The 15,157-nt window shown below is 34.9% G+C and overlaps 1 protein-coding gene and 1 long non-coding RNA gene across 3 annotated transcripts in view; one reads left to right on the top strand and one right to left on the bottom strand.

Moving 5' to 3' along the window:
- The window catches only part of LOC149228639 (uncharacterized), a 58,820-nt gene extending 51,946 nt beyond the window's left edge, over positions 1 to 6,874 (top strand). Inside the window, exon 2 of the long non-coding RNA XR_016247892.1 lies at positions 6,086 to 6,874. This is a non-coding gene — a long non-coding RNA (uncharacterized LOC149228639). The remainder of the gene's footprint in view (positions 1 to 6,085) is intronic.
- Positions 6,875 to 8,375: 1,501 nt separating this feature from the next.
- On the bottom strand, positions 8,376 to 12,393 carry LOC149228638 (receptor protein kinase-like protein ZAR1). Of its 2 annotated transcripts, XM_089378309.1 has the most exons (3): positions 12,278 to 12,393; positions 9,734 to 12,142; positions 8,376 to 9,444 (listed from the first exon to the last, which is right to left on the bottom strand). In XM_089378309.1, the coding sequence occupies exons 2-3, from the start codon at positions 11,226 to 11,228 to the stop codon at positions 8,765 to 8,767; spliced, it is 2,175 nt and encodes a 724-aa protein (XP_089234435.1). In that variant the 5' UTR covers positions 11,229 to 12,142; positions 12,278 to 12,393; the 3' UTR covers positions 8,376 to 8,764. The 2 variants fall into 2 exon arrangements, with proteins under 2 accessions (XP_089234435.1, XP_089234434.1); XM_089378308.1 differs by lacking the exon at positions 12,278 to 12,393 and having other exon boundaries at positions 9,734 to 12,271.
- Positions 12,394 to 15,157: the final 2,764 nt, after the last annotated feature.

Genomic DNA, 15,157 nt, shown 5'->3' with positions numbered 1-15,157 from the left:
AACAGATGAAGAAAGAATTAACCAAGGAATATTCACCTATGCTAGAATATGTGTAGAAGTGGATCTAAGTCTGGGGCTACCTGACCGCATCACTTTGAACTATAACAACACGCAGAGGATACAGCCGCTTGATTATGAAAATACAGCATTCAGATGCCTTAGATGCATGCAAACAGGGCATCTTCAAAACACCTGCCCACTGGGCAAGAAGGACCCCAAAGTGAACAAGAAACAACCAAAAAAGCCGAAAGGATGGCAGCACACCGATTGGAGGGAAAAAGAGGACATGCAGAGAGCAGAGCATACAGTGACCCAAGAGGAACCGGATACAAATATGGAACAGAACGGCACACAGGAAGAAAAAGCACCAGACCCTCAAATGGAGGACCATCTCCAGCTGCAGACAAATCCACAGCTGGAATTCAGTGGCAACAAAAGAACTCACGGATCTGAAGGATCAGAATCCGACAAAGAATCTCCAGCGAACATACCCGAGCACCCGCAGGCCATCATTATTCCCCCTCCTGACTCACAGGGTTGGCGTAGGGTGGAAAAGAAGAAGGGCAGAAAAATATAGGCTTGATGTATTTGAAATTTTTTATTTTTTTTCAGTTTTTGTCCTAACCATGGACAGCCATTTGCATATGCTCCAAGCATCTACAAAATGTAATTTATTTCAATCATGAATATAAATTACGACTTTTTTCTACGTGAAAAAAAAAAAATATAAAATAATAAGAAATAAAAAGTGTTTTTTCTTTTTTAATTTTTTTTTCAATTCTTTGGGATAACATTTTATTTACTACACTTCACAAACAAGTTAGCCCACCAGTTTTGAAATGAGATTTTAGGAAGTTTATGTTTTGTGACTCAATTCTTTATTTGTCTTATTCAGTATATTTAAAAAAAATAATAATGAAATTAATTTTTATAATATTAATTTAAATAGAGAAAAAAAATTATCAACCATTTAAAACAATATTTTTATTTTTTATTTTTTAATAGTAAGAAATATAAAATTGAATATCAAAACTTCACTATTCATCTATCTCATTATGACCCATCTTAATAAGTACATATAATAATATCTTAAATACATTACATAAAAGTTCATGGATTTATAATTAACCTTAAAATTGTAAAAAGGTTTTAAAATAAATTTCTAAGTGCACATGACAACAGATGGTACATATAATAATATCTTAAATACATTACATAAAAGTTCATGGATTTATAATTAACCTTAAAATTGTAAAAAGGTTTTAAAATAAATTTCTAAGTGCACATGACAACATATGGTAGTAAACATTTACATTATACAACTCTATTTCTAATTTATTACATTTAGGCAATGAAAATTGGTTTAAAGTATTTATCAATGTGAATCATGTTATATTTAAATGTATTTCTTTTATCTACAAAATATATTTTTGGAGAATTAGTATTTGTTTGGAAAATTATAAAATGAAATAACGAAAAAGTTAGATGTGTAAATTTTGTGGTGAATATTTTACTAGAACATGTTGTCACAACAAACCTTATGATATTTTACAATCATATATTACGCAATGTTTCTACTTTAGATTTCAGAGTTAATATTACTAGCCTAGCACACTTCCACATAATGAACACAAGATTTACTACGTAATGTTTTTACTTTAGATTTCAGAGTTAATATTACTAGCCTAGCACACTTCCACATAATGAACACAAGATCTACCCCAGCATAGATCCATCTTAAATACGGATTTAACATACATGAGTCGAGAGGGATCAAATTTCTTCATGTGCAAACTTCTTTAGAGTGCAAATACAATGTGTAATTTTCTTTATTTAAATTGTATTTTTGAATGCCATATAGAGTATATATAAGACCAAATAAACATTTTAACCATAAAAAATTATTTTTCATGATATATACATACATTTTTTTATTATGGAGGACATTATTTTTTTCTCTATTTAGAAGAAATTTATTTTTATTTTAAAGAAGCACGTGTCAACTCGATAGATGGACGGACAAACTTACACATCCCCTCATATTGGGTTGTAGAATGAACCTCTCAGGGCAATAAGAAAATCCAATATGAGAAAAATTCTCCTAAAAAGCGCAGGCATATGCTCTTATCACTTTCTTCTCTTTTAAGAAATGCTAATACAAAGAAAGTGCATTCACTATGGAGTTGTTGTTGATGCTCTATCCCTTCTTCTCTTTTAAGAAATTCTAATACAAAGAAAGTGCATTTACTATGGAGTAGTTGTTGATGCTCTATCCCTTTCTTCTCTATTAAGAAATGCTAATACAAAGAAAGTGCATTCACTATGGAGTTGTTGTTGTGGACATTGTAGCTTTGTATGGCTATTATACAATCTTCAACTCATTCTTTTTCAATATTGCACCCCCAAATGTGTTACTCCACTATGGAACAATAAACAATACAATAAGAATGGAACCCATTCCTATCGTAGCTATTGAGATTTTAAGTATGCCTTAATAGCCATCTCCGATTGAGGTTAAGGTTTTTACATGCCTCCATTGTAACTCCCCAATGCAACAGTATAATAAGAATGGAACCCCACCTATATTAGTGACCTAGTTTTTAAGTATTCCTAATAGTCATTTATGGCAGGGTTAGGGTTTCAACATGTCTCAAATGCTAATTAGGGTTAGGGTTTTGGGCCCTCTAATTTTTTCTTGAAAGTCCACACTTGACTAGCTTTATATGTATAAATAATGGAGATTGACAAGGCATTCATTTGATATAATGATAGGTCAACTTGTAAGAGACATAACTTCTACATATAAACTCTAATTGAGGTGATTTTCAGATCATTGGAGAGCTCTTAATCTGTAAAACTATGTGCATTAAAAACTTTGTTAACAAAGTTTTGATCACAAAAACACCATTTAAAACCTAACAATGTTCAAAAAAAAATTAGACCTGAAATGACAATAATGAAAGCCACGGTTAAAATGGCTTGACAAAAGCGTCAATTTTTCCACCCAAAAAATACCAAAATAATATAATGGTCAATTTCAATCAATGTTTCAAAAATCGTCTAAAAATAATCTGGTTGGAAAAATAGCATCCTCTTCTTTGAACACTACACGAGATGATAATTTTGTTTGAACCACCATAATAGACATCCAATTACATTTATGTTTTGATGTTAATTTAAGTATATAACTTGAACAAGACACTAATATGAAAGTCTTACAGATTGTGAAATAAGTATAGAATTTGGACAAGGCTCTAATATGAAACTCCTGTAGATTGTGAAATTTTGTCTAAACTTTATAGTAGTGACGTCTTTAAAAAGAATAACACAATAACATTATTCTGGAACTAATAATAACCAATATTATCAATGCATGCATTTGTTTTGATAAGTTATATATTAAATTTTATTGCCTAATGTTTGAGGTAAGTGTTTTTTATTTTCTTTACAAATAAAAAAACATGGTTTATTTTCACTTGCCAACAAAAAAGGGTTATTCGAATTGAAATACAATCCAACCCATTCCAACCCTTCACATTTGTTCGTTCCTCATTACAAACAACATGGGAGATCACACTTGTATGTGTTGATAGAGGAGCACCATCTCACTCTCGGTATTCTATTCATTTTAGTGATTATTATACATGGCTTGTCTTGTCCTCCACAAATAAGTGATGGAATGCAAATAAGTGATGGAATGCACTTGGAGGATGATGATGGTACATTTTTTTTTCTTCTTTTCCAAGGAAAACATTGCCAAGAAGCCCCAAGGGATACTTCATCAATGAATATTATTTTTAGTAAAACTATTGACATAACTAACGCACCTCAATATTTTTAGTAAAACTATTGACGTAGCTAATGCACCTCAATCCTATGGATTCGAACCAGGCATCTATTAAACATATAACTACCTAAATGGCTAATAATATCAATGACCATTGGTTAAACTAACCCTTAGGACTAAATAATGAATGATGTTTTCTGAATTTTTTACAATTTCAAACTTTTAAAGGTTTCCAACTATTTCTAAGAAAAATATCAAAATATTTCCTTAAAAGATAAATCAAATTATATCGATTTCCTTCCCATAAATTCATATATAAATGTTTATAAATTCATATATAAATGTTTATAAAAATTACATGAATATTCCATTTAAATTTTGTTTACAATTTCAAAATTTTAAAAACAAATCCTTAATACTAGATATAAGATAAAATATTTTTTTGAAAAATAAAGTTTTTATGGCGATTCTTTTTATATATATATAACGTATTTTCATCTCAATTCTTTTTATCATTTCACAATTTTAAAAATAAATACTTAGTAATATTAATATTCATTTCAAAATTTTAAAAATAAATACTTAGTAATATTAATATGATGTATGGGAGGCAAGGGAATCGGTGTAGAAAGGAATATTTAATTTATTATTAGAAGAATATTTTATTTTTAAATTTTCCAAATATTCCTTTCTACACCGATTCCCTTGCCTCCTATACATGCATTTGTCATAATTCCTTCACTCCTATACACCAATTCCCTTCCCTCCCACACGTGCAGTTGTGATAATTCCCTTCCCTACTATACATGCAGTTGTGATAATTCCCTTCCCTCCTCTACATACAAATGCATTGTGAAAGACATTCGAGTCTTATCATCCAAATTGTTTTTAAAATCTCAAAGGTTGTCACCTAATACCCAATGAAATGATCAAATACTTCCCTGTAAAATTCCTTCCCTTGATGCATGCATACATGTGTTGAAATCATATAGAAATCATTTCTTTGAATCTTCAGCGATCAAATATATGTGAGAGTACGTTCACCAAGTTTGGGTTGGCGTATGATACTGCACCAAAGACGATCAATTATAATCTAGGTGGAAGGTGGTCCACCAAACCATGATATTATTTATGTAAGAACATGTACATAGCTACATAGTTCCATAAAATTGTCATGGAGTTGTCTCGCATCTGCTAGGCGGCACAGGCTTTCTCATTCCGGGACATGGGTTTTTATCACTTAACCTTACAACTACAAAATCAAGGCCTTTTTTGTTACAGTATTCCTCGTTAAGCTAAAATAATGCCCAAAGTAAAATGTCTAGAAAATATGCCGAAGTCTGTTCGTAGAAGATATATATGGAAAATATTTAACCCTATAATTAACATGTTTTTTTAACTTATATTTTTTAACTACATGGTGAATAGGTAACTGCCAGGCCTAATTTATGGGAGATCAAGGATCAAGCCTATAATTAATATATTAATTAACATATTACTAAGAACGAATTTCATGGAGACTAGGAATGCTAAATGTTGAATTACTTATTATGCTGGACTGGGAAATTGGGATGGATATAGTTCAAATTTTCAGTGATTCTTTAAATGTTATAAACTGGTTATTCTGCACCCGGTGTGCATGATGTGGTGGTTGGGGCGGTTGGCTTTCGCACCCCCCAACCACGTTCGAATCCTGCGCGATGCGCGTTAGCGGCTGCAGCATTTCGATGTCGATGATGACGTATTCTGAGCGTTGATGATGACGTTTATGTGATGGATGATGACGTATTCTGCTTGATGATGACGATTCTGCTTGCTTCAGCGATATTGTATGATGAATCTGCTCGCTTCGGCAATATAAGACGTATTATGATTCTTCAGCGGGGATTCTCTCCCCCACTGAAAAAAAAGAAGTTTAGAGATGTCAAAATCACATTTTGATTCTACTCGGAAAAGAAATATTACATATTAAAATGGAGTCGTCTACCGAGGTGGAGGAATTGCCCAGACAGCAAAAGTGGCCGGAATCCAGACAAAAAAAAAATTCAAAAAATCTAGTAGCAGCAGTATTTGAATCATGTTTTTGATGATGGAAATGGATTTAGCACCATCAAAAACGTCTAGGGCACCCAAAATATTGAAGTTTGAGAGCTATAACTTGGATTTAGAAAAATTCCTGCCAAATTTTATCAAAATATGACCAGAATTTCCATAATTTTCAAGGCAATAAAATAGCTTTAGTTAGATTACGGCTATTAAAATGGGTTTTGATTCTATATCTGTTTGCCACCTATACAGGGAGCGGAACTCAGAAGCAAATATCCATTGTAAAGAAGCTCTGCAACAGGATTTGGGCACATGGCGCATAACAAAATCAGAGGATGGAAGGATCTGGCACATGGCACATAACAAAATCAGAGGATGGGAGGATCTGTGTGTCGGATCAGACGATGGAAGGATCTGGCACATGGCACATAACAAAATCAGAGGATGGGACGATCTGTGTGTCGGATCAGCAGCCGTACAACAACAGATGATATGTGTTTTTTTCCCTAAGATCTGGCAATCTCATTTTACTTTATCTTTTTATTTTTGATACAGTGCTATCAGTTGTATTTGGTTCGGATTATTGTCACTACTGGTACATTTACTTTTTGGTGGACATATTGGCTAGAGTCTCATATAAACAGTTATTATGTGTGGGCTGTTTTCTCCGTGATATGGGAGGCCTAGTTAAACAAAATCAGAGGATGGAAGGATCTGGCACATGGCGCATAACAAAATCAGAGGAGGGGAGGATCTGTATGTCGGATCAGCAGCCGTACAACAACAGATGATATGTGTTTTTTTCCCTAAGATCTGGCAATCTCATTTTACTTTATCTTTTTATTTTTGACACAGTGCTATCAATTGTATTTGGTTCAGATTATTGTCACTACTGGTACATTTACTTTTTGGTAGACATATTGGCTAGAGTCTCATATAAACAGTTATTATGTGTGGGCTGTTTTCTCCGTGATATGGGAGGCCTAGTTATGGTTTTGTAGTTTTTGCATGTTTTCTGAATAACAGTCACGGTTTTACTCAGATTCTGTGTGTTTTTCCTTGTGGATTCACATTTCCAGGAATGCTTAAGGCATCTACAGCTGTAACTTTTTATTGACTTAATAAAAAATTTGATTTTTCTCTGGGAAAAAAATATATCAGTATAAAACATAATGGCATCAAATTTATTCACAATTTGATTGGAGTCAAATTTGGTTGACCAACCTTTCGAACAAAGTGTTGCAGTCCAATGTTGCAAGTATTGTTTCAGGGAATAAATTGCAGAAAATCTGAGAATAAACTTATTGAATATTGAACGATATCACAAAATATGTATTATGGAAAACCTCAAAAACTAAGAAAAATCAAAAGATACTGGAACTGGAGATATTTGCAACACTATTGCAATTTACTTAACAGAACAGAGTGAATTTTCTAGAATCATCTGGCTGGCTGTAGACATATGATATCTTATATGACATGAAATGAACCAAGGTGAGAATAGGGCACATATGCAAGCATGCACTTAGTAACAGTAATAATGTTTACGGCTTGTCTTCAATAGAAGGTCAAGTTTAGATACAAGCAACCAATTTAAAAGATCAATATAACCATTCGCGCTTTTTCCAAATTCATCCTGAAACCCATCACGTCCTAATATCTTGAAGTTGAACATTAATTCCTCATCCACAATTATCACATTAAAATTGTCCAAATGCAATCTTTCTTTTCGAAAATCGCCGAAATTCTCTAATGTGCATTTACAATGTAACAACATTTAAGTTGGAAAAGCCTTCATGCAAAAACGCATCATTCAAACAAGTCCTCAACTATCTGGTAGATAAGATACGATAAGTGGGGGGATAGTGGATCATGTTCTAATAAAAGAAAAAAAACATGGGATTGTTCTCCTACCAAACACTTGTAATCTGAATTTTAGGCCAGATCAATCAAATTTTTGCAGTCCACCCTCTCAAGCAAATAAAAGGGCCCAATGGAAGCGAAAGAAGAAAACAATAGCAGTTTGGAAATATATCGTTCATCTAGCATAAGGTGCACCAACCCAGAGGTAGCTAATCCTTCTTAAATTGAGGAATTTTCTTGAATGGATTGTGTATTACTAGGATTGTTTCCAAAAAGACCCCAGGACTATCCTTGGACCATGGTTGCAAACACTATTAACTGATTGCATGATCACTGTTCTGCCATGATTCAAGGTCTCCAAATGTGTGAACATACTCAATATTCCACACAGGAAGATCAGTCTTTCCCTCAATCGACATCCATGTTAAGAATCCCTTGCATATCAAATTCCCTTCACAAAGATTAGGAGACTTGAAAATTCCCCAAGCACCACATGTTGGACATCTGCTAGCACACTAAATTTTGTGAGGCCGTATTGATTTTTGAGCTCTTGAACATTAGAGGAAATCTTCCTGGCCTGCTGGGTATGTTAGTAGTAAACCAGGAAAGATTATTGAACTCGACTTGTCAAATCATTGGTAGCAGAGACCAAAATATTCTCTTGTAAAATAAAAATTAATAAAAAATGAAACCCCAAAACATATTGAATATATAAAATTTTCTTTGAGTTTCAAGTTGGGTCCAAGATACTCTACGCGATCAATTATTCCAAAATATTGAACTCGCCATGCTACATACAAGAAATAGACGCACAAATACAACTCACAAATCACCACGTAGGACTGCCAGTCTGTGTGTGGAGTGATCACAGAGAAAAAAAATCTTGGCCCCTCCCTGGGCAAATTTGCCACCACTTGAGAATTTTACTGGTTAGTATACATACAAACAGTGGACTAAATCCATTTAGAGGTCAAATTCTAGCCGTCTTGGAATGTGTACTTTCTGACTTGCATTCTGGTCAACAGAGGAAATTGAAATAGATGTGAAAATGATTGAATCAGCCATATATTAAATGGGGCCACTGACTTTCTCCAGCAACTCTGCAACATGCTTCATTGAAGGCCGCCTCTCAGGAAATCCTTGGACACAACCCAGTGCAATCTTCAAGACACCAAGGATTTCTTCTTCTTTATGCAATTCTTCCACTAGGACAGGATCGAGAACATCCGGAAGAGGCCTCTTCTCTTCTATAGAAACTTGTACCCACCTTACCAAGTCCATCTCTTCAGAACCAACCTGAATTAGAGGAGATTTGCCAGAAAGCAGTTCCAAAAGAATAACTCCAAAGGAATAAACATCCCACTTCTGTGTGGGCTTTAAAGTTTTCGAAACTTCTGGGGCCTGGTAGGAAGAGCCCGGACTCATTAGTATTCCTTGAGATGTAAAGCCCATGGAATGAACAGGGGCAGATTGTGCTTCTAATCCAAGCTTGCTCTCTGGATGTGTTGTCCCAATCATCACATTCTGTTTAGTTGAGAGAGCTCCTGCAATGCTTGCAAGGCGACCCAGACCAAAATCTGATATATAAGGTTCCATGTTTAAGCCCAAGAGAATATTGGTGGGCTTTAGATCTCCATGAATGTATTTCTTCGGACTGCACTCATGTATATGGGCCAAACCTTTAGCAACACTTTTTGCAATTTTCAGGCGAGCAGCCCACAATAAAGGTGAAGAAGTTGCTGCTTTCCCTGCACCAATGCAGAGTATCACCGTTGTTTTATAATTTAATGCAAATATCCTTACTGTCATCAAAATAGTGCTTACGAACTACAATAGAATCTACAGAATACTAATATTCTGTAGTGTCTGTTTCAGTGTAAAGGAATATATAGCACGAGGCTTAGAATAATGATGTTGGCGATATGCAAAGCCTATATTTTTAGGACAAATTCTGCTAATGCTAACAAATAATGAGATAAAGGTAGGAGATTTGAATTTCAGATTCACAAATAAAATTAGAAGGAAAAGGTAACTTACCATGCAATGCAGCAGCTAAACTGCCATTAGGGATGTAGTCATAGATCAGCAGTTTCTCATCTACAGACCAGTAATAGGCTCTAAGAGTAACTATGTTGCAGTGCCGAATTCGACCTATAGCTTCCACTTCTGCTTGAAACTCTTTGAATCTCTGAGAACCTCCTTCCCCAAGCCTCCTAACAGCCAATGTGAGCCCGTCTTCTAACACCACTTTGTATACAATGCCAACACCACTCTTTCCCAGGACAAAAGCAGAGGCCCTCAGAAGCTCGTCAAGATCATAACTTACCTGCCCATCCAAAGCTACAAGATCTGCCTGTTCCATATTCTCGGAATAGACTTCAGAGTCATCCTTCCTTCTAAGGCAAAGCCAACCTCTTCCTCTCCCTCCACTCGTTGACTCCTCGTTTGCAGAATCTTTGTCTTGACATCCGAGGGCTCTCCAGTAACAATATAGAAAGATCAAACTTATCAAAATAATACCTGCCACATCTCCAATGGCAATGGCTACAATTGCTCCTCTACTTAGACCTTTGTTTTTCGTAACCATCTCCACCGATGGGCCTGTATGTGAAGGACCTAAATTGGGCAGATTGGGAATGCTAGAAGAAGTCGGAGGAGTTGGGCATGATTTTTGCAGGGGTGAACCACAGAGACCAGGGTTTCCCAGAAACGCTGTTGGCCCCTGATTAGCTAAGGCTCCATTCTGAGGAATAGCTCCAGTGAGCTTGTTGTAAGTAAGATCTATGCTTACCTTTTCAGGCAGATTGCCAAAACTTGCGGGAATTGAGCCTGTAAAGAAGTTGTTGGAGAGCTGCAGAGTGCTTTGAAGATGGGTTAGATTACCAAGATCAGGAGGAATGGATCCATTGAGGAGATTGTATGATAAGTCCAACTGTTGGAGAATGGGGAGACTGTTTCCCATTCCTCGAGGAAGCAGCCCCGAAAAATTGTTATTGTTCAAAACCAGCCTCCTCAATCTAGTGCAATTGTTGATTGCCGGGGGAATGATGCCCACAAATGAATTAAAAGATAAATCAAGGTTCTGAAGGTACCTGAGCTTTCCAATTTCTTCGGGCAATGGACCTGTAAGGGAATTGCCATTAAAAATTAAACTCTGAAGACCTCCTGCATTGAAGAGCTCGCGAGGCAAGCTTCCATTGAGCCTGTTGTGTCTCATATTGACACGGCGAAGGTAAACAAGCGCTCCTAGCACAGATGGGATAATACCCACAAGCTGCCTCTTTGGAATAATAATCCCCACAACACGGAGCTCTTTATCATGCCCAATCTGCGTACAAAGGATCCCATTCCAAGCACAGGGGGTCTCATCAGAGGCATTCCAGTTGTCCAGGGAGCCTTGTGGGTCTTCCAATATGGCAGTTTTGAATGCAATGAGAGCAACCCCATCCCTGTTTATGCCGAGAACATTACGAAAACTGAGATGCAAAATAACGACCCAAAGAAGAAACCAATTGATGAATCTGGATGTCATTCTGTAATTTGCACGATTGACAGTTTCAGGAGAAGTAAAAACTCTGAGAAGAACAAACCCACAAGAGCTCTGTTAAAAACAGTTAGAACCTTGGATTCTCAGCGTATCTTTTCTTCATTAAACACTCACGACCTCTTGCCATACAAAACACGGGTATAAACTCCAGCCGGTACCTTAAAAGGCTCAAGAAACACAATAAACGCGTGCATTGATGGGAGAAAGCAGAATCCTAACCACGCCTAACAAACGCCCAGAACCTTGTACAGAGTAGGGCAAATGAAAACGAAACTAGTACCATTCAAAGGCAACACACAAACCAAACAGTCCATTCCTCAACTTGATAAAGAAAGAAAGCAAGGCAATTGCTTTATGTGTTCTATCATTACAGCTTCATAGAGACTACGCTCAGCTTCAGAATGTTGTCAACTTCGACTAGAGTGTTGATGAACTACATACAGGCCTCAAGGCTGAAGCTGACAGCTTTTCTTGAAGGCAGATCTGGCCTCTGACGCTAAAAACATCACATGTTGCTACATTTAGTAACGATTAGAAATTCATGAGCATTTTCGTCTCTGAATTCACAGTTTGCTAGCCGTTTGTAACCCCACCTTCCTGCAAATATTATTGTTATTGCTCTACTCTATCTAGAACAGGATAATTAAATATACTGTGAGAAAGACGGGGATACACGCTCTGTTTCCATGAAATAACACACTCGTTTTTTCCATAAAGATATGACTTTGTGGCCTAGGAAACGAAATGAAGGCAATAAATACGCTAAATTTAGGTTGAATATAAGGCACATCCACATGTATATCCAACGGCTGTCTTTGCAAATTTAAGCACTGGTCCACGGCTGGGCCCTCTCAGAAAAAGCCGAAAGCTGAAACTGACCCATTCCACACAATGCTCCCCTGCAAAATGATATACACACAATGTTCGCACAATGATACACACAATGTTCGGGCACAGCAACATATATCATGGAAGCAAAGGTACCAGGTAGCTAGTAAACATGGCAGTCAATGCAATGGCTGGGCTTCACATACCTCTCTTCTTCTCTCTCCATCCGCCTGCCACTGTTGGTATCATAGCGTGCCCTTTTTCCAAGATTGGTATATTATTATATAATTTCCATCGTATTTGATTTGATTGATGACACTGTGGAGGGTACGGCCATTCTTTTACTCCATGCCATGCAAAGAGGAGTAGCTACCTCCTTCTTTCGCATCTAACATCGTTTTTATAGAATCCAATGCCCCTAAGTGTCCTCTCATCCCAAACACCTTTCACATTCGTTAGTTGGAACTTTGAGATTTGTTAGATTGGTTAGGAACAACCAAAATGGAGTGCTGACATATCAATTCTTACAACCTCAAAGATTTATCATTAAGTAAGGGTTTCTTTTAATAAGGTGGGAAAACTTATCATAATTCAGTGGTCAAATCAACACTGAGGACAACCATCTCTAGCTGCTAACGGCGAATGTAGGTTTGACTCATCACCATTATTCAAGGAAAACCACGTCACATGGAATAACCCGTTGGTGGTCCGTAAGGGGGTCGTAACCCATTGGTGGTCCGTAAGGGGGCAGGCTTTCACCCCTACCAGAGGCTTTCACCCCTACCAGATGCCTCTGGGTCTTGGGCCGTTAACCTATTTCCTTGACTCATCACCATTATTCAAGGAAAACCACGTCACATGAAATAACCCGTTGGTGGTCCGTAAAGGGGCAGGGTTTCAATCCTACCAGATGCCTCCAGATCTTGGGCAGTTAACTTATTTCCTTAAGTCCAAGAAAAACGAGCTCTTAGCCAAACAAAAACAATTTTAAGACATACTCCAGACCTAAATAAAATCATTTTTTATTAATTGAAAATTGAAATATATATATATATATATATTCCAATTATACTACCATCCCAACCATTACATAATATTTTTATTTACTATACAAATTTTGAATTATTTATTTTAACTATTAATTGTATTTCACAAGTACTAAGCTAAGAACAGGTTTAGGCGGCAAATCGCATTTCTTTTGTTTTTGTGGTGGAGCAGCGTCTGAGGTGCGAAGTGAATTAGGGAAGGCGTAAATGGCGGTGCCATAAAAGTCCATAAATAATGGATTATGAATGAATATCTTTGCTGGTTGGTTGGGAAAAGGGAGCACCACATTAACTAGTTGAAAACTCAATTCACTTTAACACTTCCTCTCCTTCTCATGCATCCTACTTTTTCAAAATAACGAAAATCATAAGTGCTGGGTCCCACCCTCGTATGCTTTATTCCGTACTCCCAATGAATTTAATACTACTTTTCCTTAATGTTACTGCGAGGGGAAGCCACTTTGGGCCCTTTATTTTATATCCTTTGACTCATTGTTTAGTTGGTTTTTATGATTTCTCATTTCTTATATTTTCTTTTAATTATGAGATGTTTTGAAGTTTTTTTTTTTAATTTTGTTAAAAATAATTTGGTTAAATTTTAATTTGTGTTATTTAAATATGATTTTTTATTATATATAAATTTAGTATTTTCAAATAAATTTGGGGCATTTAGTTTGTAGAGAGTTCACAATTCAAATTTGTTATTCTATGAAATTTCTATGATCAGATTAGATTAAAAATTAAACTTTAAAAACTTCCAAAAATCTCTATAATCAAATTAAACCAAAAAATAAACTTAAAACACTTTCAAAAACCTATACATTTTACTCTCTTTAAATATGGTAAACAAAATATATTTAAAATTAAAATATATATATATATGATTATATGATTTATGATAATTGGAATAATCTTAATAAAAAATAGTTATATTTTATACCTAATGTGAGATATGCCATGTTTGTAATATTTTAAAATTAAAATTGATGGTGTAAAATACATTATAAAATATTTAAAATATATATATTAAAAAGTTTAGTTATTTAATTAAAAAAGTAAAAATATATCATTTTTATTTTATTCTTGTACCAAGAGGTACTTTACAGCTTAGTATGGGAGTGATGTTGTAGTAATGGTGTAAATCTTTGTTTGTAAACATGCCCATGTCAATAAAAAATACTAAAAGGTTAAAAGTAATATGGAGCCCAATAGGAGGGAGATGTTGAATGTAAATATTTAAATATTGGTTCAATTAATAATAAGAAATTAAAATAATAAAATTGAATTTGTTATATTATAATTTTATTTTTATTAAAAAAATTATGATTAATTTTTAGATAAAAGAAAAACATAATATGCATATCATATTAAAATATATAACATATAAATAGTAGCTATAAATTAAGGTCTAATTTACTATATAAATTAAAATAATGATTATGTAACTATATTTAAATTTAATTAATAAGCACATAAAAACTTAATACTTACAATATAGTAAGATTCTTAACCATGAATATTCGTCTCCACTTTACCATGGATATTATTAATTTGTACGTAGGCTTTATTACAATACTATGGGCCAATATTATGGGTTATCAATACCACATGCCCAAAAACCATAACTCATTTCACAATCAAAATATTTTATAAAAATATTATTTTAATTTAATTTTATAACATTTTTAATTAAATCTAAAAGCAAATTACTTTTGAGATATATCTAAACCCTCTATCATCACTACTACTACAAACAAATATTACCTGGATATTGCATAGAGATTAAATCAAGATTTTAATGAAATTCAAAATGAGAATTCTTTTATATATATATAAATGTGAAGCCCACTCCATATAAAGCAAACTGTGACAGGGTGTTCTATTAAGGCACTACGTGATGTGAAGGTCACCGGTTTAAACTCTGTGGGCAAAAATCCAGCCATGCAAAGGTCGAGTGCAATCCCTAGGTAATTTTGACGGCTTAGATGCCCCTAGGTTGCAGCTACCCAAGCCACATGTTAGGTGTACCAATCATCTCAA

The sequence above is a fragment of the Pinus tabuliformis genome, chromosome J (genome assembly GCF_031772625.1).
Source record: "Pinus tabuliformis cultivar Carrire ecotype Pingquan chromosome J, CPIR1, whole genome shotgun sequence".
NCBI classification, from domain to species: domain Eukaryota; kingdom Viridiplantae; phylum Streptophyta; class Pinopsida; order Pinales; family Pinaceae; genus Pinus; species Pinus tabuliformis.
This window is presented reverse-complemented; position numbering and strand designations above follow the sequence as displayed.

What these genes read in the sequence shown, in the direction of transcription:
- LOC149228638 (XM_089378309.1), bottom strand. Translation starts at nt 11,228, where the DNA reads ATGACATCCAGATTCATCAATTGGTTTCTTCTTTGGGTCGTTATTTTG. An exon ending in TTTAGCTGCTGCATTGCATG is followed by an intron (nt 9,445 to 9,733) that starts GTAAGTTACCTT and finishes GCATTGGTGCAG; the next exon opens with GGAAAGCAGCAACTTCTTCA.